The following is a 27,406-nucleotide window of genomic DNA, read 5'->3' on the forward strand; positions in this document are numbered from 1 at the left end:
GCAGCACTTTTTTTTTCTTTTTTCCCTCTTTATTTTCAAATTGATTGTTAATGAGAACGCATGTGGAGCAGATAAGAATAATATTCATAGTATTCTGGCCATCAGGGTCCTTCTTTTCTTTTTTGCCTTCAGAGTCCTTTCCAAAAAGGAAACATGCTCCCTGGCATTCTATATATCATTCCCAATTTCCAGGTGGAAAAATGAGGCAGATGGAGTGACATAAAAACACGGGGGATTGTAGTTTTAAAAACAAGACAAAAATTCAGATCTTCTTGCTTTTATTCTTCTCTGTATTACCACAGTAAAATATTTATCAAAGTCCAAGAGATTACTGATATGTGATAATTACCAATGTCTTTACATTAATGGAGCTATGAAATAATAAGCTCATCAGTGAGGTAACTGGGAAAAAGTTCAAATGGATAAGGGTGCATCACTATTTGCTTTATACAGTACTGAAACAACCATAACATTCAAACACCAGGAAGTCCTAAGTAATATTAAATAGTAATTCATAACTGTGAAATGCTGTAACATCTTGAAGTACCTTCTGAATGACCAAAACGGATGAAATTTTGTTCAGTGTAACTTCAGTTTTTTACACAGAACTATGTATTTTTAAAAACTGGTAATCCATGTCAGATATACACAAAACCCTTAACAGACTAGACTGCTCAATGAGTAGAGCTCCCCATTGCTTCGATGTTATGGACTAATGAGCTTATAATTCAATGAAACCCTTTTAACAAGTTCTAGCCTACAGAATGGCACGTTCAAATAGTTTGGTCCTATTCGTTTTATTAACAAAAATCCCCGATTCCTTTATAAGGTGTTTAATTCCTCTTACAATCACCTTTAAAGGGCCTGACTTGGTTTTGGTCTAGGTAAATCAAAGTGTGACCCTCCAGTCCCCAGTCTGTGCGTTCTTCATGAGTCTCAGTTCAGTGTAACTCAACACAGTGACCTTCCCATGAGTTTTCCATTGGACATTTTACAGTAATATTAATACTTTCCACAGAGTATCCTTTCTCTAGGCTTTTGTCAAATTAATAATGGCATGTGGTATTCCTTAGCATAACCTGCCAAAATGTGATAATCTCCTTGGAAGAAAAGCCATGAGCTGCAATCACACGTCTGAGTTGACAGACATCCAAATGGATCCTATATAAAAAGAAAAGGTTTGTGTCTTCTGGAATATGGATGTCCACGTTTAATAAATTCAAACAGATCCCAACATAAACATCTTCAAACTTGATGGGTTTTACGTGACTCATCATTTCATAGATTCTTGGCACCAAATCTCTGGACATTATATAACCCAACCCACTGCAGTAGGGAGGAAACACCTTGAAGGGATACTCTTGGTACGAAATATGGGCTTTTTGGTAAAATCCTCTATAGGAATAATTATCGATTAGAGGATAACCTGTGAAAAACTTCTCTGAATGGTTTACATTTAAAAGATACTTCACTAAGTTGCCAGTATTGATGAAAACATCAGTGTCTGTCTTCATGATGTACTTGGCATTGGGGCAAAACTCTGTTACCCACCTGAATGCCATAATTGTTTTCAAGGTCAGATTATTATATGTGTCTAAAAAATCTTGTCGTATTATGTCACCATAAAGAATGTGCTCATCCTCTAAGGACAATGCTAACACTTTGTCTTCCTTTTCAGCCGGCTGGCCTAGTAAGAAAAATGTAAGAACCTCATATCCCCACCAAGATTTTTTTTCACCCCAAGTAACTCTAATGGCCTGTCTGGCTTTCACATCTGAAGGGTGTGAGGTCACCAGGATGACAAGAAAAGGGTTTTGATGAGAGCAGTTTGAATGCTCTCGAAGTGTGAAGCGAAAGTCTTGTCTGTAAATTGGCTCATACTCATAGAAGTACATCCAGTTTACACGTTCTATCACATTGTAGTGGGGCAGGCTGAGGTACCACATCACAAGAAAACTCAGGAGGGATAGCAGCAGGAGGCTCCATTTGAGGGATCTCAGTGACATCCTACTCGGAAGAGTGGTCAAGAGAGCCAGGGCCATCCACAGCAGCTCAGAAGCACACGAGCCTGAGGTTCTGGAAGATTTATCAAAGACCTGGTTAGTACTCCACCACACAAGACACAGTATTAAATGGTATCTGATTATCTACTTAAAGAGTTGGAACAACAAAAGCTCCCAAGCAAAACCAAGAATCCTGACCCCAACCTAGTTCATTTCATTTAACTATAAGCAAATGGACACCAAAAACCAAGAGGGCATTTTAGCTTTTTACATCCAGACCAAGATTAAAAACATATCCTTCATTACTTCGGGAAAATTAATACTTCCTGTTTGATTTAAATAACTGTTGAAATATGATTTTGTCCCGGATGTCCAGAGGGACAGAAAAAGATGAGTAATAGGGGGGTTAAAAAATAAATCTGCAATTTAAAAAAAAAGCCGCATTTCTTCTTCACCACTATGGAAAGAGAAGTGAAGGATTTAATGCAAGGAGATATTACCAGCAACATGTCCAAATAAACCAAGGGTCTTTCTCAGCTGTGTGACCAGATGTGGATTCTAGCAAATCTGGAATAAGGAAAACCCAGTGGCTACAATTATTCATGTGAAATGAGATGGGAGCAGAGACTCTTCACCTGAAAGGCAAGTCCTCTAGACACAAACAGGGTAAGCATCTCCAGAGTTTTTAAATGGTCAAGACTGTGAAATAGATTTTTCCTTGCCCCAAACAGATCCCAGCTCCCCTTTTACCTCACTGGCTGAACTCCATGCTCAGTCTGCACAACAAGTGCTTAAATTAAAGGCCTGTCCATAGAATTGAGTTTTCATGTGTTTCCCATTCTAATCTATTCAGAAATCCTGTGCCAGATCAGAATCATGGGATGGACCCTCCAGCTGAGATGAGAAGAGCGGTAATGTTACAGCATTCAGACTGGAGTGACAGTGTCACCTCAGTTCTGTGCTAGGCCCCAAGGATGAGGTTGGTTCACAATTCAGGATCCCACAGGGCTTTCTGGGCACCATGATATCAAGACAAACATGTGCTAAGTGTTTCCTAGACATTCCACACCCACAGACAACACCAGGCACCAAGACCAAAGGAAGGAGATGGGAGAAGGGGATCCCTAGGCAACAGGTAAACATGGAAGGACAGGGTGGCACTGACTGTTTATATCAATGCTAAGGGACTTCAGAGTAAGGGATGGATGAACAACATGAGGGGCAGGCTGAGGAGGTTCCAATGGTGCCCTTTCACCCCCCATCCTCTGGGAAGAGGGGTCCTGGGAACCCAGAATCTGTTATGAAGGGCATATGTTAATGTCATTATATGGGAAGGCTGGCCCCCCAAGGGTTCTACCTTGGGTCAGTCTTAGGTCTTTGGATGCACAGCTCTTCTGCCTCTTAATACTATGAAAATGACAGGACCTCAAGACTCCTTGTTCTATTTGGCCATATCCTACCTGCCCTGATTAGTTCTGGTCACAGTCAGTAATCTCTCCTTTCTCTAGAGCTTTCTATATTTTAAGTCACACAATACAAACTCTCCAGTTCAGTTTCATGTATATGTGTCTTGCCCCTCCATTTGTAGTCTATGACCTTGTTGGCGAAGTGTTTCTCACCATAGTCAAAGTGCAAGACAGACACAGACCTACAGCAGGAGAGCAATGCACACGGACTTGTTATGCTATTTCCATTTGTGTAAAGGATAAAAGGTAGGTCTGTCCATCCCACCCTAGTCTTCCTCTCTCCCCCTTACTAGCCTTGCACAGCCAGCTCCTGGAAAAACCTGAAACAGAAGAGACCTAGAATAAGAATAATAGAAGTAATGAACTTCTTCCTACACTGTCTCCTCATCTGTGACTAGACACTGCATGCACAACCCTAGGGGTCTTGATTTACACCTCAGCCAATGACAACTTTTACGTTTATTACAACACTTGTCAGGTGGCAGTTTTACATCTCATTCTAACAAATCAGCACACTGGAATAAATTTCAGACTAACAAAAGGAAAGTATACTGCGTAAGGATCAGCATTTACAATCATATATAGGCAATGAAGGCTCCATTACTCTTCAATAATGGGAAGAACTCAAAGCAGCAAATCTTATTTGATAACAAAAGTTATCTCACATGCATTCAATAGGCCATGTTTCTTTTCTTTTTTTTTTTTGTATTAAAAAAAAATTTTTTTTTAACGTTTATTTATTTTTGAGACAGAGAGAGACAGAGCATGAACGGGGGAGGGTCAGAGAGAGGGAGACACAGAATCTGAAACAGGCTCCAGGCTCTGAGCCGTCAGCACAGAGCCTGATGCGGGGCTTGAACTCACGAACCGCGAGATCATGACCTGAGCTGAAGTCGGACGCTTAACCGACTAAGCCACCCAGGCGCCCCTGTATTTTTAAAAAAATATGTTTATTATTCTGAGAGAGAGAGAGAGAGAACAAGAAGCAGAGGTGCAGAAAGAGGGAGAGAGACAGAATCCCAAGCAGGCTCCATACTGTCAGCACAGAGCCTGACATGGGGCTCAAACCGATGAACTGTGAGCCAAAACCAAGAGTCGGACGCCTAACTGACGGAGCCATGCAGGCGCTCCTATAAGCCATGTTTTTTAAATGTGACAATGTGACTGTGGCTGTGATGTCTACTGCTATGGGCCCACAAAGAAAATAAAACAGCAGCAAGGAGAAGAGGAATTCTCTAGTCCAAAAAGAGGGAAAAGTCTTTCAAGGACCCACAACACAGGTGGTTCTAAGGGCAGAGAGACCAGAGTCTACAACCCAGCTCTGTCCTTTAACAAACAGGGCAAGCAGGTATGTTCTTCCTTTTGGAGCCTCAGTTTCCACATCTCTGCACTAAAGATGTCAAATACAGTGGAGGGGGACAACATGTGCAAAGCATTTCACTGGCCATTAAGTGTTCAATAAATAGAGTCTGGTCCCCAGCTGTGTTCCACCCTTGGCAGCCTTTGTGTCCTGTGTTCTCTAAATTGATTTTTATTGTCAAATGGGTTATCCTGGAAAAATAATCTCTATGAGTTCTTACTATTTAAAGAAAAATATGTTTTGAAGCCATAAATATATTTCTATTTCTTACCTCCTTCTTGATTTATTTCTTCTGAGTGAAAGATCTTCAATTTCACCAACCGAACAGTCAGTAGTATGTAGTAGTCAAAAATAATGCTTGAAATTTCTGTAAGACATATAAAAAATGTAACCGCATTTACTTATGGGTCAGGGAATTAGAAATCAAAGACGGTAAATGAAGCACGCCCACCTCCTCCAATTTCTTTCTGAACTAGGAACATATATTGAAACAAAAAGTTAAAAAAGTTACCATTAGTCCACAGAACTCAAGAGTTCATGGCTTTATCATGGAAAACAGCACTTGGTATTCAAGGCTTAAAACATAATCTAAATTCTCAGGTCAGCTGGTGTCGTAGGTCACCATACCAGTTTTACTTCCCTGGATAAAGAACTCAGGGGTCACTAAAATAGGTGAAACATAAAACTTCTAAGAGACACTCTGCTGGTATCCTCTCTTTAATTCTGTGTTCCATGTATGCATTCACAGGAGGCAACCCTTCCCAAATTCATCTTTCCCCTCTGAACCTCCATCTCTACTGACAAATAACCCAAGGCACGTTAATAAACAGTGAGAAGAGAAATAGTGCGACACATCTCACTTCCTGCCATGATTCAGTGGCTCATATCCTGGCTTTTACTAGTCAAGTTTGAAAACGAGAGCAGGATATAAAAGACAGGGAGTCACTGACATATACAATTATATATACAAATTTTATACAATTGTATCTATATATACAATTATACAATTTTTATATACAATTATATACAATTGTATACAATTTTTTGTATATATATACAAATTTTTTCCTTATATACAATTTTTTCCAATGAATTAAAGATCAAATGGAAGAAAAATGAGTCTTTAAAAACACTAAAAGAAAATATGGATGAACATTTTAGTAATTTTGAAATGGGGAAGACTTTTCAATTACTCAACTATAGGGAAACAATCTAGAACCCATAAAGGAAATTTTGATCAAATAAAGATTTCAAAAATTTCTTGAACAAGGTTAAAAAGCAAAACAAAAACAAAAACAAAATAAAAAACAGAAAACTAAAAAAACAAACAACAATAAAAAACACAAACAAGGATGAAAGATTAAAAAACAAACCGGAGAGAAAAAAAAAACAACCTGAGATTTATGACAAAGATTTGTAAACCCAAAGAAAAAAAAGAGTTCATACAAATTAAGTACAAGATGAACACTACAAGAGAATAAATGGCGGAAAGAGAAATTCTCAAGAGAACTACAAATGATCAATAAGAACAGATGTTCAAACTTACAAGGAAGCAGAAATATTGACAAAAATCTCAAATCAGCAAATTAAAGGAAAAAAAAACCCCACATGACAATAGTCAGTATGTGTGGGGGAAAAGGTATTCTCATGCACTCTGGAGGAAAATTTGAAAACACGTATCAAAATTTTAAATGTGTATACTCTTTAACCAAGCAATTACCACTGCTAGCAATTTATCCTAAAGAAGTAAGCAGGCAACTGTGTGTAATTTATAATATGGAAAAATTTAATTTTAAATGCCTCACAATTGGGAACTGGTTAAACAAAATTATGATCTATTCATACAACAGCATATATTTATTATATGCGATGAAGCTTACCTATATCTTCCCTTGATATATAGCAAATGAAAATCGCAAAACTGCTTATGTGGTATAAGTCCTTAAACCCATATATTCACATATGCTAAGCAAGATTTTCTAGAAGGATATGTCTCAGTATGTCAATGGCTTCTATTCTGCGGGATTTCTGGAAGACTTCTTCTTTCTTTTGTTTTTCTTTTTGTATCATTTAGATTTTCCATGCCATTTGTGTATTGTCTTTGTACATAGATAAAAACAAAGCCAAACATTTTTTTTAGTTTTATGCTTGCATATCTCAAAGTTCAACTGAATGGTAGTAACCCTAAATGAGCAAGCAGGATTCTGAGTTTCATCTTACCCCAGGTTCTTCTCCCAAAGTGTAGCCACGTACAATTCATGATATGTCTATTAGGTATTATCCTCTCTTATTTCAGTAAATATTATCTCAACATAGTGAGGAATTATTTTAAAAGATTAAGTATATAGTAATTCTAAATATAAATCTACCAGGACTTACATTAGCTTACAATAATAGCACTTTACATATAATCATGTTATGTATACACACACATATTTAAACAGTTGATGAAGTGTTTGCAAGTATTATTAGTATTCCCCCAGTAACTCTATACAGTGGGCCAGCTGGTTTTACTGTACCTATTTTATAGATGAATTTTAGAGATTTCAAGTGAACTGAAAGTGAAATAAAGACACTTTCAAACAGACTAGGACTTACAAAGTCCACAAACTCTAGCTGGGAGAAGTATCAACAGAATATGTTTTAGTATGGAGAAAAGTGAACTCAGGAGGAAGGAATGGCATGAAAGGAACAGATGTAAACCAGGAGGCCATTAAAAGACCGTGAAAACTAGTAAGTACAGATACTGTAAAACAAAATGAGAGAAGAACAAGAATACAATTTTTTTTAAGGTGGTCAGCAAAAGTGAAACTGAAATACTATACAAAAATGACATGGTTGCTGTAAAAAGACTTAAAATATGTGAAAAATTAAAATATGTTAATATTCTTACCTAATTCAAGAGGAACAAGGAGTGATAAACTTTAACATTTTACAAAAAAAATCATTTAAGAATGTACATTATTAACCTTGAGAGTGACTACTGAAAGAACAGATATGGAATATGTATCTTCCACACTGAGAAATAAAAGAAACAAAGCAAGCTACCAATAGAGAAGAAGAAAAAAGCAGAGAAAATGCAAGGCAAATAGAAAACACAAAAGATATCAGAAGTAAATATAAATGTACTGTCAGAGTAAATATAAACCTACCTCCTAAAAGAGATTCTCAACGTGGCTTAAAATTCTGCCATTATACTGCTTATAAGACGCATGCCTAAAACAAAACAACATAAAGGTTTTAAAATTAGTAAATAAAAACCGTATCATGACAATGTCAATCAGAAGGCTGCTGTAGTTAATTATTAATGTCACATATTACATTTATTCATTTTTAAATATTCATTTTGGAGAGGGGGGAGGGGCAAAGCAAGGGGGCAGAAGACCTGAAGCAGGCTCTGCACTGACAGCAGAGAGCCTGATGTGGGGCTTGAACTTATGAATCATGAGATCATAACCTGAGCCGAAGTTGGACGATTAACCAATTGAGCTTCCAGGCCCCCTCATGTCACATATTTTAAATGAACAGCATTTAAAAGGGATAAGATTTTGTTACTGATAAAAGGAGCCATGCAACAAGATAATGTAACAGTTATGAAACTATATCAACATAAAAACATAGCCTCAAAAATATATAAAGCAAACTCAGAAAAGCATAAGTACAAATGGAAAAAATCTATAATCCTAATGGGAGATTTAAAAAAAAAATTTTTTTTAATGTTTGTTTTTGAGAGACAGAGACAGACCATGAGTGGGGGAGGGGCAGAGAGAGGGAGACAAAATCTGAAGCAGGCTCCAGGCTCTGAGCTGTCAGCACAGAGCCTGACATGGGCTCAAATCTACAAACCATGAGATCATGACCTGGGCCAAAGTTGGACGCTTAACTGGCTGAGCCACCCAGGCACCCATATATAATCCTAATGGGAGATTTTGAACAAATCTGTCTAAATCCAGCAGGCAAAAAATAAGGATATAAGTGTTTCAAATAATATTAATAATCTTTATCTAAGAGAATGGAGTATTTGTTTCAAGAACACGTGAAATATTCATTAAGAAACTGTTCATGTTAGGTTATATAAGTCATCTCAAGAACTTTCAAAACTCAATTCAACAGGGGCGCCTGGCTGCCTCAGTTGTTGAGGATGAGACTCTTGATCTCAGGGTCATGAGTTCAGGCCCCACACTGGGTGTAGAGATTACTTACAGAGGAAAAAAAAAAAACAACACAAAACAAACCTCAACTTAACGGAGGCCACATTATCTAACCACAATATAATTATGACAAAAACACAACTTGAAAAACACATAAACAAAAAAAACCTGTTTGGAAACTCAACACCCTTACATACAGTTTCTGTTTAATCCATAAATTTAAAGAGAATATCATATTGGAAATTGTAAAGGCACTATTACATCAACCACTTAACTGAAATCTATTGGTTTGCAGGGGTACGGGGGAAGAAGCCAAGCAATTTTTTTCTGCTTTAAACAATGATCTATAGTTCAGGGGGACAAGTGTTACAACTGAAGAGGAAAAAGTCCTCTTTATAGAAAAATGCCAGTTATAACTGTAGGTAGAATGACAGAAGAAAGCTATCATTTTGCAACCTCTCATGAAACTATTGATTCGGGCAATGATGATCAATCAGCGTTTTAATCATCAAATGAAAGATTAATAAGGCACCCAAGTAACCCTCCAAAGACTGCCTTTTACTTACAAGGACTAAAACAATATAAAATTTACATTGGAGGAATCAGAGTGCTAATCATCAATCTTAGCAGAATGATGGCACAATTTCATGCTATTTATCTCCTAGTGAGCTACACTGTAAAGTCACAATATTGTCTCCGATGAATCCTAACCAAAAATGTTTAACTGGAATCTAATCAAAATTTACATGAAATACAGGATAGAAGAACAAGCTAAGGAACACCACAGGAAGCACTCAAAGAAATCAAGGAACTGGGACTGTCAACCAGCATGGTGTCTTCAGCCAGTCAGAACCATGAAAAAGGGGATGACTGTAGGTTAAAAAGAGGTTTAAGGACACACCAATTGCAAATGTATGGTCCTGGACCGGATCCTGGAGAAATCTGAATACAACATAGACATCAGGTGATGCCAGGAGGATTATTAATCTATTTAGGTGTGATAATGTTAGCTGGCTACAAAAGAAAATGTTCCTGGATAAACAAATGTGGTATTTCTACACAATGATGCTACTCAGCTACAAAAAGAAACAAAGCACTGATACAGGCTGTAACAAATACCAGTTTTAAGAATTGAGGATGTAGGGGCGCCTGGGTGGCTCAGTCGGTTAAGCGGCCGACTTCGGCTCAGGTCATGATCTCACGGCCGTGAGTTCAAGCCCCGCGTCGGGCTCTGTGCTGACAGCTCAGAGCCTGGAGCCTGCTTCAGATTCTGTGTCTCCCTCTCTCTCTGACCCTCCCCTGTTCATGCTCTGTCTCTCTCTGTCTCAAAAATAAATAAAACATTAAAAAAAAAATTAAAAAAAAAAAAGAATTCAGGATGTGGATGAACCTGAAAAACATGAGTCTTAAGTAAAAGAAGATCAACACAAAGACCATATATATATATGACTCCATTAATATGAAACATGAAAGGCACATCTACAGACAGGTTAGTGGTTGCCCGGCGGTGGCACCAGCAACTGGTTGCAAATGGAGATAAAGAATCATTTTGGGGTAAAGGAAATATTTTAAAATTTGATTGGGTCATGGTTGCAGAACTCTGTGAATTTAGTAAAAATCACTGAATTGTACAGTTAAATAATTTATGGGTATGTAAGTCATATCCCAATAAAGCTGTTAAAAATAATTTAAAATTAAAAAACCTTTTCCTATTTTTAAGAGTATATATTTAGGGGGCGCCTGGGTGGCGCAGTCGGTTAAGCGTCCGACTTCAGCCAGGTCACGATCTTGCGGTCCGTGAGTTTGAGCCCCGCGTCGGGCTCTGGGCTGATGGCTCAGAGCCTGGAACCTGTTTCCGATTCTGTGTCTCCCTCTCTCTCTGCCCCTCCCCCGTTCATGCTCTGTCTCTCTCTGTCCCAAAAAAAATAAATAAACGTTGAAAAAAAAAATTAAAAAAAAAAAAAAAAGAGTATATATTTAGGAGTAGAAAGCCAAGATAGCTGTATTCACTTTAAAATATTTCAATAATGGGGCTCCTGGGTGGCTGAGTCGGTTGAGCATCCAAGTCTTGATTTCAGCTTGGGTTGTGATCTCATGGTTCGTGGGTTTGAGCCCTTCATCGGGCTCTGCACTGATGGCACAGAGCCTGCCTCTCTGATTCTCTCTCTTCCTCTTTCTTTTTCTCTCAAAATAAATAAACTTGAAAAAGAATTAAAAAATAATAATACTAAAAAAATAAAGAAATAAAATATTTTAGTAATAAAAACTAAAGAGAGGAAAACACATTCTCTCATTCCTGTATGGTGGAGTAGAAAACCATAACATCTCAATGGAGTGCAATTTGGACATACTTATACAAATGACAAATACATTTACTCTTTTCTCAGTAATTTTGTTCCTGGAATTTATTTTACACACAGCTGTCTATGTCTAAAATGTTAAGGCATTTTATTGTTATTAGCTACGACATTATAATAGCAAATATTTGGAAATAACCCAAGGGATCATTAATGAGGGATTACTTACATAAACAATGAAACATCCACACAACGGAATACTATACAGATGTTACTGACGTTAAAGATTTGTACAATATATTAAGTGGAGAAGATATAGAACAATGTCTACAATGTGCCAACTTTTGTGTCAAAAGGAAGAGGAAATAAAAAATATGTATTTGTATGTGTATGAGAAAAACAATGAAAAGACACAGTGGGCAGGGAGAAATGGGGTGGATGAGAGAAGGAGTGAGAGCATCCCTTTTTAATATTACTTTGGTGTATTACTTAAAAAATATTACTCAGTATAATTACTTTGTAAGTTACATAGTTTTTGTACTATTTTGATTTTTAAAACACATGAATACATTAAAATTCAAAAAAATGAAAATAAAAAAAATTTCCTCCCCATTTTAAAGTGCCACAGATAAGGGGCACCTGGGTGGCTCAGTTGGTTGAGCATCCGACTTCAGCTGAGGTCATGATTCCACATCTGTGGGTTTGGGCCTCACGTCAGGCTCTGTGTTGACAGCTCAGAGCCTGGAGCCTGCTTTGGATTCTGTGTCTCCCTCTCTCTCTGCCCCTCCCCTGCTCACAATCTGTCTCTCTCTGTCTCTCAAAAAATAGAATAAAACATTAAGAAAAATTTTTAGGGGCGCCTGGGTGGCTCAGTCGGTTGAATATCTGACTTTGGCTCAGGTCATGATCTCACGGTTCAGGAGTTCAAGCCCTGTGTTGGGTTCTGTGCTGACAGCTCGGGGCCTAGAGCCTGCTTCCAATTCTGCTCCTCCCCTGCTCATACTCTGTCTCTCTCTCAAAAATAAATAAAGATTAAAAAAAAAATTAAAAAAAAAATGTTTAAACACAGTGCTACGTAGAAAAACACACTGGATGTAACTAAAGTAGTCCTTAACAGAAAACTAACAACCTTTTAAAATAATATACATTTTTAAAAGTAGAATTACTTTATATACATTGTTTTGTATCCACTTGATTTTTTAACTGATATATAACTCACATACAGTAAAATTTACCCTTTTTATTTTACTCTTCTGTACACGTAACCACCAGCACAATCAAGATATGAAACAATTCCATCATAACCAAAATTCTACTAGTGTCCCTTAATCAAGCCTTCCCTGAACTCCCAGGCAACCACTGATCTGTTTTTCATCCCAATACCTTTGCCTTACCAGAATATGTCACATAACTAGATACAGTATGAAGACTTTTAAGCATAATAGGTAATATATTTTTTTAAAAAGATTAAAAATAAATAAGCTGAGTACTTAGCTCAAGAAGTTAAAAAAAATAATTCCAATGTTATTACATAAACAAGAAAACAGAAGGGATAATAAAGATAAAGCAGAAAACAATGAAAAACAAAAACCCAAAAAAGACAATTATTAAAAAAAATTAGGAATAGAAGGGAAGAGTCTAACCTGTTAGAGAAACTGTAGCAAACTTAAGGATAAACTTTAGAAATATTTCTACCAAAGTCAGGAAAACAGTGTATTTTTAGTGTGTGTTAGTGTCCACTAAAACAAGAGGAAGATGTAAAAACTGTTAAGAGAAAAAGGAAACCTGCCATTATTTTCATTATTATGTAATCATCTACAAAGAAAACTCAAGAGGAAAAAGACAACTTGTAAGAACTGACAGGTGTACCAAGATGTTGGATATGAGCTCACATATGTACCAAGAACACTGAAAAAAAACAAAAATCTAGGGGCGCTTGGGTGTCTCAGTTGGTTAAGCACCTGACTCTTGATTTCAGCTCAGGTCATGATCCTGGGTTTGTGGAATCCAGCCCATATCCCACTTAGTGTGGAGCCTGCTTGAGATTCTCTCTCTCTCTCTCTCTCTCTCTCTCTCTCTCTCTCCCCGCCCCTCTTCCCTGCTGGTGCTATCTCTATAAGATAAAAAAAAGTTTAAAAAAGATTTCTATCATTTAAAAAAAAGTCTAAGGAAAACCACAACAGCAACAAAAACTACAGTGTCAAATAAAGCTAACAAAAAATCTGCAGGACCCTAATGTAGAAAAGTAAAATACTTTTCTGAAGAATACAAAAAAAACACAAAAAGATGTGAGTAAACGAGACAGATAATGTGTTCAAGGATAAGAAGATTCAAAAGACTCAAAAGATTCCACTTCTCCAAATTAATCAATAAATACATAACATTATGATGAAAACTTCTTGATTTGGAATAACCAATACAATTTTGAAAACAAAGAATGAAGGTGGGATGGTGGTGGGTTGGCTGTTAATAAATCCTATCGCAGAGTTATAGTTATGAAAACAGAATGGCAGACCAACAGATGAAACAGCTGAGCAGCACTAAGGCCAGAAGCTGATGTATCCATACGCAGGGACTTAGCAGACGTACCCCTACACAGGGACTTGAAAAATGGCAGAGGCTGCCTCACAAACCAGTGGGGAAAAGATTCAACAAATGGTTTCAGAATAAATGTGGGAAAAAAAAATTTATTCATATTTATTTTCAAAATAAAGTTCCAGGTGGGTAAAAGAATTTTAAAAAGCAAAACTAAAATGATTACAGAAAAATACAGAATATATTTGTGAACCTCTGTGTGGCAGAGGCCTTTGTGAACAAGTTACAAAAAGCATATCCCATAAAAGACAGGAGAAATACACTGGGCAACATTAGAATATAAAGTTTATAGGACAAGACAAGTTAAAATGTGAGCCACAGACTCAGAGAAGATATTTACAACAAATAAAACAAAGGGCTGGTATCCAGAATCCTTGCACTATATTTGTTAGATAGTATATACTTTTATAATCTGTTATTAATTTTCACTTGTATAAAGTTTATATAAAGCTTACAAATCAAAAGGAAAATGGGTAACGTGTGAATAAGTTCACAGAAGGGGAATTCAGAACTTCCAATTACATGCCGATAAACATGAAAAGAGGGGTCAGTCTCACTAGTGACCAGGGAAAGGCAAATTAAAGTCAGATACCAAGTTTTTAACCCATCTGAAAACATAAAAAAGTTTATTATTAATCAGGTATTGGAGTGAATGATATTTGTCATACACTGAGGGTTGAAGTACAAGCCCACTGTGGTAGATAAGCAACATGGTTGCATCTAGAGAACTGAAAACCAGACTTTCCTTTCCTGGGACTACATCCTTGAAAAACTCTCATATGTGTACATGCGTGGAGACCTATACAAGCATGCTTACTATGGGGTTATGAAAACAGATAATCTGAAGCAACTTAAATCTCTATCCGTAAGATAATAAGTAAATAAAACCTGCTACTGTCTTCCAATGGAATCCTAGAAGACAGTTAAAAAGAAGTGAATCGGATTTATACACAGAATATCAATTTCGAGAGTATTAAAAAATAAAATGTTGAGTAAAATATACAAGTTGAAAAATTAAATGCATAGATAATACAATTTATATAGTTTTAAACCGCACAAGAGCAAGAGAGCTTTAAAAAGCAGCTATGCGCACAAAACTATTTTTTTAAGTTTATTTATTTTAAGAGTGAGAAAACGAGCAGGGGCGGGGCAAAGAGAAATGAAAAGAGAGAATCCCAAGCAGGCTCTGCACTGTTAGCATGGGGCCCGATGCAGGGGCTCGATCCCACAAACTGTCAGCCCAGGTGCCCCTAAAACTATTTTTCTTTTTCCAACGTTTTTTATTTATTTTGGGACAGAGAGAGACAGAGCATGAACGGGGGAGGGGCAGAGAGAGAGGGAGACACAGAATCAGAAACAGGCTCCAGGCTCTGAGCCATCAGCCCAGAGCCTGACACGGGGCTCGAACTCACGGACCGCGAGATCGTGACCTGGCTGAAGTCGGACGCTTAACCGACTGCGCCACCCAGGCGCCCCCTAAAACTATTTTTTAAAGAAACTGCAGGAAAAGCTTCCACACTCAGCAGTGTGGGTGTCACTGTGGAAGAATAAAAGGGGTGTGTGGTGAAAAGGGGAAAGAGAAGACTTGCCACAAATACTATAAAGGATTAATTAGCATTTGTTAATTCAGGATGATTGAAATACAAGTATTCTCTTCTATTTTTAGTTTTCTTTGTATTTTAAACCTATCAAAACAGGAAAAAAGCATAACAAAAATGCCTGGACTTAAATGGCTTACCCTAAATCTTGGCTATAATACTTAATGGTTGTGTGTGACTTTAAGGAAGTTACTTAACTTTTCAAAAAAGTCTTTTTTTTTTTTTTTTCTCAGCTAAAACCAAGCACCACAATACCGATTCAGTTACTGTGAGGTTTACGTGGACAATATGGACTATTCAGTCAGCAAAGTCAGTGGTTTCTGAAGTTAAAGTGACACTCGGGTATGTGGATAAATGTGGACACACTATGATGTCACAGAAATCAAGCTGGCCTGGTCTGAGACTTAGGTCTGGCTCATAACCAGACAGTGGGAGCACAGGGCAGCCGCTCTCCTAGCACAAGAATGAGTTTTGTGAGCTCTGACACTGTTCTAAATCCCATGTCCCAGGAGAGGGGCAGAAAGAACCTAAAACACCGATGAGCAGAAAAATATAAAAAGGCCCAACAAGGAAATACACTATTTTATTACTGACTTCTTAAATAATATCATATATCACTGTAAAGAACTTACATTTATAATTCTAAAATAATTTCCATTTGATAAAAGATAAACTTGTGATCATATTAAGTAAACATGCATTCACCAACTAGATTTTAAATAATTTACCCCATGCAAACCATCTTCTCTATCCCACAAGCCCAGCACGATGCTGCTGCACCAGTGACCACAAATAATTTACGGGTCGATTTGGTGGTTGATACATAAAAGCTGAAGAAACATTGCAAATAATAGAAAAGCCCAGAAAACTTCCAGAAATAAATAAGAGGTTGGTTGCATCCAATGTTTTAGAAGAGAGCAGAAGAACTGAGATGCAGATTTCTTCTCCTCAGTTATTAATACCAGAACTTTCTGGCACCAAAGATGGATGCATCTATGTCTTACCCCCAAGTGTTACAGAGCCCTCAAAAGAGCTCTGTGGAAATCCACCCCTCCCCGCCCTGCCAAAATAATTCAAATGAATGTAAACTGGTATTTTTTTTTTTTCAACGTTTATTTATTTTTGGGACAGAGAGAGACAGAGCATGAACGGGGGAGGGGCAGAGAGAGAGGGAGACACAGAATCGTAAACAGGCTCCAGGCTCTGAGCCATCAGCCCAGAGCCTGACGCGGGGCTCGAACTCACGGACCGCGAGATCGTGACCTGGCTGAAGTCGGACGCTTAACCGACTGCGCCACCCAGGCGCCCCTAAACTGGTATTTTTTAATGGAGGGCTTCTCAGGTTTTAATATGCTAATATACATTCTCTGAGAAGAGGATATATCATGCAATGTTTCTCAAATCTATCTGAAGAACCTATTTTAGTTTTCAGTCTCTGGCAGGATTGAACTCTACCTTTTGGAAAAATCTTGTCCTAGCCCATCTTTGTATTCACTGAATTAATAAACTCATTTTGGTGAATTGAGCAGTAGTTTGGAGTTAAAAAAATTCTACAAAATGGTTGAGTGTTTTTGGAAAACTTTTTAGTGTCATTCACTGAAGCTGAATATACATGTATCCTATGATGTAGCAACTCCAGTCCTAGGAAGAACACTCAACAACAAGTACATTGGGACACCAAAATATGTTCCAGAAAATTCATAACAGCACACCATCCATGATAACTCCAACCTGGAAACAACCATGGTGGAAGAAACAAATTTATGTAACAGCACCTTCCACAAAACAGAAATGAACAAACTATAACCTCATGTGACATTTTAGAGTCTCTCAAATATAATGTAGAGTTAAAGAAGCCAGATACATAAAGAATAGATACTATGATTCCATTTACACAAAACTGAAAAGCAGGCAAGAGCAATCTAAGGTGTCAGAATTAGGGCACTGATAACCTCTGGAGACAGGAAGAAAGTATAATTGGTAGGGCCCTGGGGGGACTTTCTGGGGTTCCAGCCATGTTCTATTTCTTGACCTAGATGGTGCTTACAGGTGTGTTCACTGTGATAATTCATCTCCTAATTAGTACACTTTCTTTTTGCATGTTATACTTAAAAAAAAAAAAAAAGAAGTTAAAACAGCTTGGCAATCCAATCATTTTGTCTATTTAGTGACTGTGTGCAATCATGTCTACAAGACATGCTGGCCCTAGGTGCCCAGCCGTGGTGAGAGCACCAGGAACTGTTCTCAGGCACTAACTCACAGGACCTTCAAGACAGTCCACAAATAAAGGTGCTCTGAAACCTTTACTGTTTGCATTGAATAAGTGAGGAAACTGAGGCTCGGGGAGAGTCAATAACTTGCCCAAAGTCACAGGCTCGTAGGTGGTAGGGACAAAATCAAGCAGGACTCCAAATCTCACATTCTTTTATTTTTAATTTTTAGTGTAGATTTATTTTTGAGAGAGAGAGAGAGAGAGAGAGCAAGCAAGGGAGGGGCAGAGAGACAGGGAGACACAGAATCCGAAGCAGGCTCCAGGCTTTGAGCTGTCAGCACAAAGCCCAACGTGGGGCTCGAACTCATGAACCGTGAGGCCATAACCTGAACCGAAGTCGGACGCTCAACTGACTGAGTCACCCAGGCGCCCCCAGATATCATGTTCTTGGCACCACCCTTCCTATGCCAGGGAGTCTGCCACATCTCTATTGACCGGAATCACTCTGAATGGTTTTAATTTCTCACTACCACCAAACCTTGATTAAACACAGTAAAGCAGCATCACAACCTTACCATCTTTACACAGAAAGACTCAGGATTCTCACCCTCAAAACCTGAAATATGAGTTATTAACAATAGTAACAAATGGCAACTAATAATTCATGCAGATACGGACATTCTTATTTGGCATCACAAATATGCTGGGCACTAGAAAATAAACTGGGGGGCTGACAGGGTGGGTGGAGGGATCAGTCCAAATGCAAGGACTCCAGAGAAACAGAACAAAGAATTACTGCAATGGTACCATTATTTAAGCCAAAATAACCTGAAATTCTTTCCTGGGGTACAAAAATGTTGGTTATATTCTACAAAGGGAAAGCAAATTCAATTTTTTAAAAAAACATTTCTAGGGGCGCCTGGGTGGCACAGTCGGTTAAGCGTCCGACTTCAGCCAGGTCACGATCTCGCGGTCCGTGAGTTCGAGCCCCGCGTCAGGCTCTGGGCTGATGGCTCAGAGCCTGGAGCCTGTTTCCGATTCTGTGTCTCCCTCTCTCTCTGCCCCTCCCCCGTTCATGCTCTGTCTCTCTCTGTCCCAAAAATAAATAAACGTTGAAAAAAAAAAATTAAAAAAAAAAAAAACATTTCTAATTGCAAGTATATGTTCATTAGAGAGCTGCCAATACAAAAACAAAGCACAAAGACAGTGAGAGCTTAAGGACAACAAGGTTCATATTTTTTGAAGAAGATCTATCTATCCAGTCTGTCTCTCAGGAATACATCTCGTCTGTGGCCACGCCTCCTCCTATCTCTATTTCAGTCAAAGTGGCTTCGGTTCTGAGCCCTGACACTTTCAAATCTTCCCTCCCTCAGAGAGTCTTCACTTGCTGTTTCTCTAACACAAAAGCTGGTTCTTGAAAAGTCTGGCTCCTTCTCCTGCTTTGGATCCTAGCAAAATGTCACTTAGGAGAGTCCTTCCCTGACCCCTTATCTCAAGTGGTTCCCCTGCCCCTACTTTCTATCACACCCCTCATTATTCTCCTGTAGGCAATCAAACCACCTGAGATTTTCTGTCTATTATTTGTTTATTGTCTTCCCTTCAAGAATCTGAGGTTTGTGAGGGGAAAGGCCTTGCACATCTTGTTCACTGCCACATCCCTGGAGCTTAGCACACAGTAGGTACTAGGCGGGTATCTGAATGCTGTGCAAATGGTCTAGTAATGTGCTTTTACCCCTTTCTTTATTAACAAAATATCCCCAAGAATAAATTGAATCCAAAAGTAAACTCCTGAATCTGTTAGAGTATGCTTACTTTTCTTCGGCTTTCTTCTGAAACAAAGCCTTCTTCTAATAGGCTGCACTGATTCTGATCATGTTCATTTAAAAAGGTACAGACATGGGGCGCCTGGGTGGCTTGGTTGGTTAAGTGCCCGACTTCGGCTGAGGTTATGACCTCACGGTTGGTGGGTTCGAGCCTCGTGTTGGACTCTGTGCTGACAGCTCAGAGCCTGGAGCCTGCTTCAGATTCTGTGTCTCCCTCTCTCTCTGCCCCACTCCCACTCATGCTCTGTCTCTGTCTCTCAAAAATGAATAAATGTTAAAAAAAATTTTTTTTTTAAAGGTACAGACATGAGGGGCATTGGTTAAGTGGTTAAGCATCTGACTCTTGGTTTCGGCTCAGGTCATGATCTCACTCACGGTTCATGAGTTCAAGCCCTGCATCAGGCTCTGTGCTGATAGATGCAGAGCCTGCTTGGGATTCTGTCTCCTTCTCTCTCTGCCCTCCCCCACTTGCTCTCTATCTCTCACTCTCAAAATGAATAAACATTAAAAACAAAAAACAAAAAACAGGTCCAGACATGCAAAAACAAACAAAATCACCAAAAAACCACATTTCAATAAAATTCTAAGCCCATGCATACTAGATTTAGGGTCATCCAAGGAGAAAATATGTGCTATCATTAAAAATAATTACAATTACTGCCAATTGGGCAACATTATGACTCTTTTTCCACATACAAAACAGTACTACAAAAGGTGGAAATCCTGGTAGCCTAAACAAGGTCCTGTGCACATTGAGTTTAATACAAATCATAATTACACACATCACTCATGTCCTATTTCTTATAAAGAGAGAGAACCACGGGGCGCCTGGGTGGCTCAGTCAGTTAAGCATTCAGCTCTTAACTTCAGCTCAGGTCACGTTTTTTTTTGTTTGTTTTTTTTTTTAATGTTTATTTATTTTGGAGAGAAACAGAGCGCAAGTGGGGGAGGGATAGAGAGACAGGAAGACAGAATCTGAAGCAGGCTCTAGGCTCTGAGCTGTCAACACAGAGCCCAATGCAGGGCTCGAACTCACAGACTGTGAGATCATAACCTGAGCCCAAGTCCAATGCCCAGCCGACTGAGCCACTCAGGCTCCCCATCAGGTCATGATTTTAATAGTTCATGAGTTCAAGTTCAGCACGGAGCCTGCTTGGAAGTCTCTCTCTCTCTCCCTCTCTCTGTCCCTCCCCTGCTCATGTGCTCTGTTTCTCTCTCTCTCAAAATAAATAAACTTAAACAAAAAATTTTTAAATTAAAAATAAAGAGGGAGACACACACATCAATACACATCGTGAGGAAAATTTCCCTTCTAGTACCCACTCAAACTGAACATATTAATTCATAAACAAAGCAATATAAAACTCTACCATTCTGACCTCCTCTGATTATCATTAGAAACAAACACAAGCGGTGCTGCCTGACCTCTCTCTTCCCTTTTCTTTCTGAATCCAGTGATTCTTAAACTTTGCTGCATATTATAATCTCTTGGAGAACCTGAAAAGCTCTGGAAGCCAGGGTATATACCCCAAACTAATAACTAAATGAGAGTTACAAAGGGTGGTGAGGTTTAGGTGGCAGTATTTTGAAACCTTTTCCAGGTGATTCCAATGTTGCTGCTCTAGACCTCACTATTCAGACTATAGTGCCCGGGCACTGCCTAGGAGCTTGTTAGCCTCGGGCCCCACCCCATCTGATTCCAGCGAATCAGAAACTCCGTTTCTTGAAATAATACATGTTGAACATTTAGGACCGGGCTGGGACACAGTAAGAACTAAGTAGAGAGTACCACTGTTATCATTAAGGTCCACTATGTGCTCCTCTAACTTATTTGCTTACTTACATTTGTTCCATTTACAAACCATGCAGCTAGCTCCCAGTGTCTCTTATGTAACACCACATGGTCTCTAGCACATGTAAACATGCAAATAAATCCTAGTTTATCCACATTCTCCCTTCAGATCAGTAAGCTTTCTTTTTTTTCTTTTTTAGTAGGCTCCACACCCAATGTGGGGCTTGAATGCACAACCCTGAGATCAAGAGTCACATGCTCTACCGACTGAGCCAGCCAGGAGCCCCAGTAAGCTTCCTTTTAGAGTCCAAAGATGAGGTTTCCTCTAACATCTTAAAGTTCCCAATATTTTGCTCCCATGAGCATATAAGCCCACAGGAACTAGCAGTAGCGATCCACACGCCAAATGCAAACTTTTTTGGTTCCTCTTCCACACATGCTCCCCTCTCCCGTGGCCTTCCTCTTGCCCCCTGATCTTCCTATACCTGGGAATGATTGGAACTGTCAGAAGTCCTACAACAGGTACTTCTGGCAGCTGGAGGAGAACTACAAAACTCATTAACGTTTTCAAACTGAGGTGTGAAATATTCAAGTGGCATCGATCTACTTTAAGGATTATGCATATTTGATAAAGCTTACATTTCTCCCTCTCACTCCAAAGCACAGCTGGGCATATAGTAGAGAGTCAAATTTTATTTGCTGATGGCGGTTGATGGGGGGTGGGAGGGAGGGGAGGGTGGGTGATGGGTATTGAAGAGGGCAACGTTTGGGATGAGCACTGGGTGTTGTATGGAAACCAATTTGACAATAAATTTCATATATTAACAATAAATAAATAAATAAATAAATAAATAAATAAATATTAAAAAAAAAGAAAAAAAACTTGCTTTCTACTTTATCCATTTTCTTCACATTGCCCTCTCTCCATAATTTTAGCAACAGCCCCTGCTTGGTCCTGGTACTGGACTAAGTACTTTCCATATTTCCACCGTTTATTGATTAAAACTATCTAGGACGTAGGCCCTACTACTGCAGCACTTCTTTTCCAGTTGAGGAGACTGTGATTTGGAGACCTGATGGTTAGTCAGGGTCTCACAGCCAGCAAGCAGGGCTGGGAATGCGGGTGTCCTCATCCCCTAAGTGGGCTCCGAAACCACTACACCACAATGCATCCTTCCTAATTTGTTTTCATCTCGCTGGCCTGGCATCTTCATACTTTCTTCCACGTAGTGCAGCATCTCTGATCTTTGTCACGGATAAAGAGCTGTCAAAGCTAACACATGAACTTATAAATTTCCAACTAGTCTTCTCTTCAACTATACTTTTCAGAAATGAAGGAACTTCTGGCAAGAATGTTAATAAGTTTATACTCCAAATAACCCTGAATAAATTGCTGAGCTTTGGTAAACATTAGCTTTGGTAAACACTGGAACCCAAAAGGGTTCCTCCACTCGAAGATCAAGGGAAGCCTTACATAGCATGCAAGAATGAAGTTTCTCTCAAGTGGGCAGGGCACTGAAAGGTCTTTCTGGAAGAAAAAAAAAAAAAGGAAACGTGAGCCCAATGACAGTGCCTAGTCAGTTTCAAAATTGGCTGATCCATCATGGCTAGTGTGTTTTCCACAGGCAGTCATTTGTTCAACATATACTTCTTTGGCTCATGCTGGGCAGTGAGAATACAGTACTGACCCAAAGAGCCAAACAGAGCAAAAATGGACGTACCTCTGCACCCAGGGGTGGGCAGTCTGAAAGAGCCACGTGACAGAGCTCGTGAAAAGAGGCAACAAGATGACTTGGTCTGGAGAGAACCTAGGAAAACTGGAGCAGAACAAAGATCACACAAGTGAGGCAGAACAGCAGGAAGGCTGACTTGAAAGCTGGGCTTCCTGGCTCTGTTTTGATATAAACAGCTTTACCCATTGGAGGAAGGGGATAGGGGAAGCTGCTCTAGTTAATATTTCTTCTCATTGTTGCCCCAGATTAAGAATATTACATACCTTTGTCATTCTTGTCTGTCAGGCTAAGTCACTCATTACCTTTCCCTTAGTTATCTGAATGTCCTTCGTTCATTTGTTTCTTCTTTCATGCATTCATTCATTCATTCAGTCAGTCAGTCAGTCAGTCGGTATGCCAGATCTGTTTTAAAGGTTGGGGATGCAATGGGGAAGACACCTGTCTTGCCTTCAGGTTGCTGACACAATGCAGAGCAGGGAGGAAGGTTTGTGACTCCAAGTTTCAGAATGAACATTATCAGTAAAGCCCACCTTGAGAAGATGGGAGGGTGACCTCCCAGCTGAAATGTCTCCAAATGTGTGGTCAGGGTCCAGGGCAGAGAGCTGAATTTGCACTCTCAGAATGTGCAGATGCTCGAGAAGAGCACAAATTATAGACCTTACATCAGTTTAGAGAAAGGAACTATTTAACATTAGAGATAAGAATTGAGAGAGAATTCTAATATATAGAAAAATTATAATATAATTTTTCCTCTCAGAAAGTGGCTATCTCCATCCTTGAAAACAAAGTCTGTTACCAAAATAGGAGCCAAATATAGTGCTTCTTTATGCTAACTTTAAAAAGCTGTTCAAAATGCACAGCCTGGGAGTTTAGCAGACATCTATGTTCTAGCCCAAGAGTGGGCAATTTTTTTTTTTTTTTAATAAAAGGCCAGATAGCAAGTATTTTCTTCATGGGCCATATGGTCTCTATCCCAGACACTTGACTCTGCCTTTCTAGCAAAAATGGTGCCACAGACAATATTAAACAAATAGGTGTGGCTGTGCTTCATTAAAACTTTATTTACCAATCAGGCTGTTGGTCTGGAAGTGTTCTTGGCATGAACTGGCATACCTTAGAACATCAAGAAAATCTCAGTCTCCTAAGATCCTTCGTCTCTATGTTTCCTCATTACCCCAAAGGGTCTCGCAACTTAAAAGGGGTCCTAGTGCTGGTAACATATTCCCCACATGACACAATTCCCAGAGGGGTAGGCAGGGCTGAGAAGTACTACTCTAGGCTATGGATGCTATACAGAGACACCAAAAGGCTTGGTTTCCTGGCTAATTCCAGGTCAGAAACACATAGAATGAAAAATTAATAATGTATTCTAGCTTTCTGAGTTTTATTCCTTAATTTCTCAGAGCTTCAAGGGGTCCAAGTTATCTCCCTAGCCAAATCTTCCATCCTGCAGCCTTTCAGGGCCTCATCCTTAAGATGTTCTGTGGCTTTATCTCCCCCCTCACCTAGAGGAGCCTCCTACCAATCACCAGGTCTCCTGCGCATATCCTCACCTTCCCCTCTCATCTAATTCACAATGTACCAAAAGCTCTAGTGCCAAAAGCAAATCAGTATTTATAATGGCCAACTTTTTACTGAAACAAAACCATTGTTCATAGTCCCATAAGAGATATTTACCAAAGACAGGCTGTTAAATGAACTGCAACTTTTGAATGCATCTGCTGTGCAAGGCCATTTAAAAGCATGCTGTTTGACCCCCCACATTTGACCTCATATATGAAGCTGTATATAGTGTGGTTACCACACAGTGAGCAGGGATGAGCAATAACTGTTAGAACTGCAAGAGGAAAGCATATTTGGCCTGGACGTTATACAGCTGTGAATGGGATAAAGGCACTTCCTCAAATGGGATTCTACTCATATCACCCAACAGTGAAAAGAACAGACTTGCGGACTGGGCACAGACAGAAGGCAAATCATTTTAACAGATAAAAAGAAAAAGTATCCACTGGAGTATTTTTTTAGGAATAAAGAGTTGAGTCTGAACTTGAATATGGCCACCAAATTAGGTTTATATAGTTAAATTTTCCTGACATATCAAGTATTTTAATAATAATCCAATTTTTTAGAAATATATGAATCATCCAAAATGGTTTAGTAAAGTTTAACTCTTACAATTCCTCAAATCCTTCAGGGGAAAAAATACACTGGAATATACAAAAGAATTTGTAGCTGTGTAAATGACCCTTGAAATGTTGTAAAGGAGACTATTACATTCAATTTTAACCAATTAGGATAATTTCTAAATTAAAGTAAGATGAACTTACCCACAGAATTTCAGATGAGACTAAAGCACTAGCTTTTTTAGTTTTTCTGCTGATTTCCATATTCCATGCTTTAATTAAAACATTTGCTGTGAACTACTGAGCAAAAGAACAGAAAAGGAATATATCTAAGTCATAATTCAACAACACTGGGCAATTCAACATCTAAAATCAGTGTTCTATACCTAGCAAACTATTACAGGAGCAAATTATCATATACTGTTTTGGCATTCTCTTCCTTTTTGGAAAAGCTTTGATCCTCTCTTCTTCCTTGCTCTCAAATCACTTCATGCATCCAATCTGGAATAATATTTGGCCACTGTTTTGATAACAGGCTTTACTTTCACGACCGGAATTACTCACTGACCATTCATTTGAATGAACCTTCTGGTCTAGGAGAAAAAAACGTCTTAGACTCTTATCTCTTAATAAACAGCTGCCTTCTCTAGATTGATACAAATTCAGATGCGCTTTTATCAGACATCAACACATTCTGAGAGCACAAAATCGGCTCCCTACATCCTTCTAAGACGCCTGGGGAAAGCTAAAATACAAACTTGTCCCCACTTGAAGACTGCCAACTCAAATCAAATCTTGCTTCCCTCTGAAAACAGGAAAAAAAAAAAAAAGATACGGTTTGGTAATTTATTCCTTGGATGTAGCTTTCCCTAACGAGGCAGCCACCTTGTAAACGCTGGTACTATTTGCAAAACACAGAGTAAAAGAAAACCATCTCGGCCTTGCAAATCTCCCTCCTAGTCCAGCAGTGAGGAGTGGAAGAGAAGGAAATAGGAATGCAACGCGTGCTTGCTGCTGGCATCATTCCTTACTGCTTGGAAAAGTGAGACTCCATTGCATCTCTCAGATTTCTTTTAAAATGCCTGTATGCCCGTTAAGATCGCCTCCTATAAATCGCGTGCCCTAGCTCCTCGGGATTTCCTTTTCTCTCTGCCCAATTCGTCCATTCTCCTCCTTAGGTCCAGATTCCTCGCAAACCCTCCCCATGAAGAAGAACGCTCCCGCATTTCAGAATTCGATTCCCAGGCCCTTCCCCAGCGCCTTGGGAATGCGTTCGTCCCGGGCCTGCCGGGAAATCCACCGACACTGAGACACCAGTCGGCGCCTCCGCGTCCTGTCCCTCGCCGCCGCGGCCAACGCTCCCCGCGCTGCTCCCCGACTTGGTCGCCAGAGAGGCCCAGAGCGACGGAGATCCGGGGGCTGCGCCCTAGGGCAGAGCAGGCAGGGCAGAGTGCTCCTTGCGGCCGCGGCCTGGGCCCGCTACACGTCCCACCGCCCTCAGTGTCGCCCACGGCCCCGCCAGGCCCCTTCTCCCCCAGGCGAACGGGATCCGGCAGCCGCTCTTCGCAGTGGCCGGAGCCCCAGGACGCGGCTGCTCCCGCGCAACCCCGGCCGCGCTCCGCGAGAGGGCCGGAGTGGGCGGCACCGCCCTGCCCGTCTCCTGGCCTCGCGGGGCCCGCAACTGCCGTTCCAGGAGAAGCGAGTCCCAGGACCGAGCCCGCCACCCAGCACGGGGTCTCCAAGGCTTCCGATCGCCCCCCGGGACCCGGCCAGGCACTCACCTCCCGCGCGCGGCGCTAACCCTGCTCCGACACGGGCGGGCGGGCGGCCGATGCTGCCGCCCCGCGCGCACACGCAGCCTCCCGCAGCCGCACGCACGGCCGGGCGCGCGCAGACCACGCGCCGAGGCCCGGGAGTCCGTTGCTCGCTCGCTCGCTCGCTCGCACGCACGCGCGGGCCCTGAGCCCCAGCGAGCTGGGCCCCACCCGGCCTGCAGCTCTACGCACTCCCTGGGTGTGGGCTCTGTCGCACCTAGCCATCACGCTGCGTTCCGAGCACGCCGCTGTTAGGTATGCCTTTTACATTGGACGCGGGCAGGGGGTGGGCCGCGGCGGATCTCTGGCAAGGATTTTGCCTTGTTTACGAGCGGCATAAATTCCCAGCCTCAAGCAGTTCTGGAGGGATTTACTTGTTCAAGTCCGCACAGCGCTATTAAGGAAAAGAAGAAACCTTGGGGAGTTCTTTAATCTCAGA

The 27,406-nt window shown here is 40.1% G+C and overlaps 1 protein-coding gene across 10 annotated transcripts; it reads right to left on the reverse strand.

Moving 5' to 3' along the window:
• Window positions 1–7: 7 nt before the first annotated feature.
• Window positions 8–27,038, reverse strand: B3GALNT1 (beta-1,3-N-acetylgalactosaminyltransferase 1 (globoside blood group)). Of its 10 annotated transcripts, XM_047098520.1 has the most exons (8): window positions 26,935–27,038; window positions 25,358–25,453; window positions 23,019–23,114; window positions 22,772–22,825; window positions 7,982–8,045; window positions 5,101–5,196; window positions 2,504–3,789; window positions 8–2,076 (listed from the first exon to the last, which is right to left on the reverse strand). In XM_047098520.1, the coding sequence occupies exon 8, from the start codon at window positions 2,040–2,042 to the stop codon at window positions 1,047–1,049; it is 996 nt and encodes a 331-aa protein (XP_046954476.1). In that variant the 5' UTR covers window positions 2,043–2,076; window positions 2,504–3,789; window positions 5,101–5,196; window positions 7,982–8,045; window positions 22,772–22,825; window positions 23,019–23,114; window positions 25,358–25,453; window positions 26,935–27,038; the 3' UTR covers window positions 8–1,046. The 10 variants fall into 10 exon arrangements, 9 of the variants coding, with proteins under 9 accessions (XP_046954476.1, XP_046954480.1, XP_046954481.1 ...); XM_047098524.1 differs by lacking the exon at window positions 25,358–25,453 and having other exon boundaries at window positions 26,935–27,033; XM_047098525.1 differs by lacking the exon at window positions 26,935–27,038 and having other exon boundaries at window positions 2,504–2,570; window positions 25,358–26,484.
• Window positions 27,039–27,406: the final 368 nt, after the last annotated feature.

This window comes from Lynx rufus, unplaced genomic scaffold (assembly GCF_022079265.1).
Source record: "Lynx rufus isolate CCGP_SWC_20201006 ecotype Redwood Valley unplaced genomic scaffold, mLynRuf1.p SCAF_5, whole genome shotgun sequence".
Lineage (NCBI taxonomy): Eukaryota > Metazoa > Chordata > Mammalia > Carnivora > Felidae > Lynx > Lynx rufus.

Excerpts from the sequence above, each read along its gene's own strand:
- B3GALNT1 (XM_047098520.1), bottom strand. The coding sequence starts at position 2,042 with ATGGCCCTGGCTCTCTTGACCACTCTTCCGAGTAGGATGTCACTGAGA.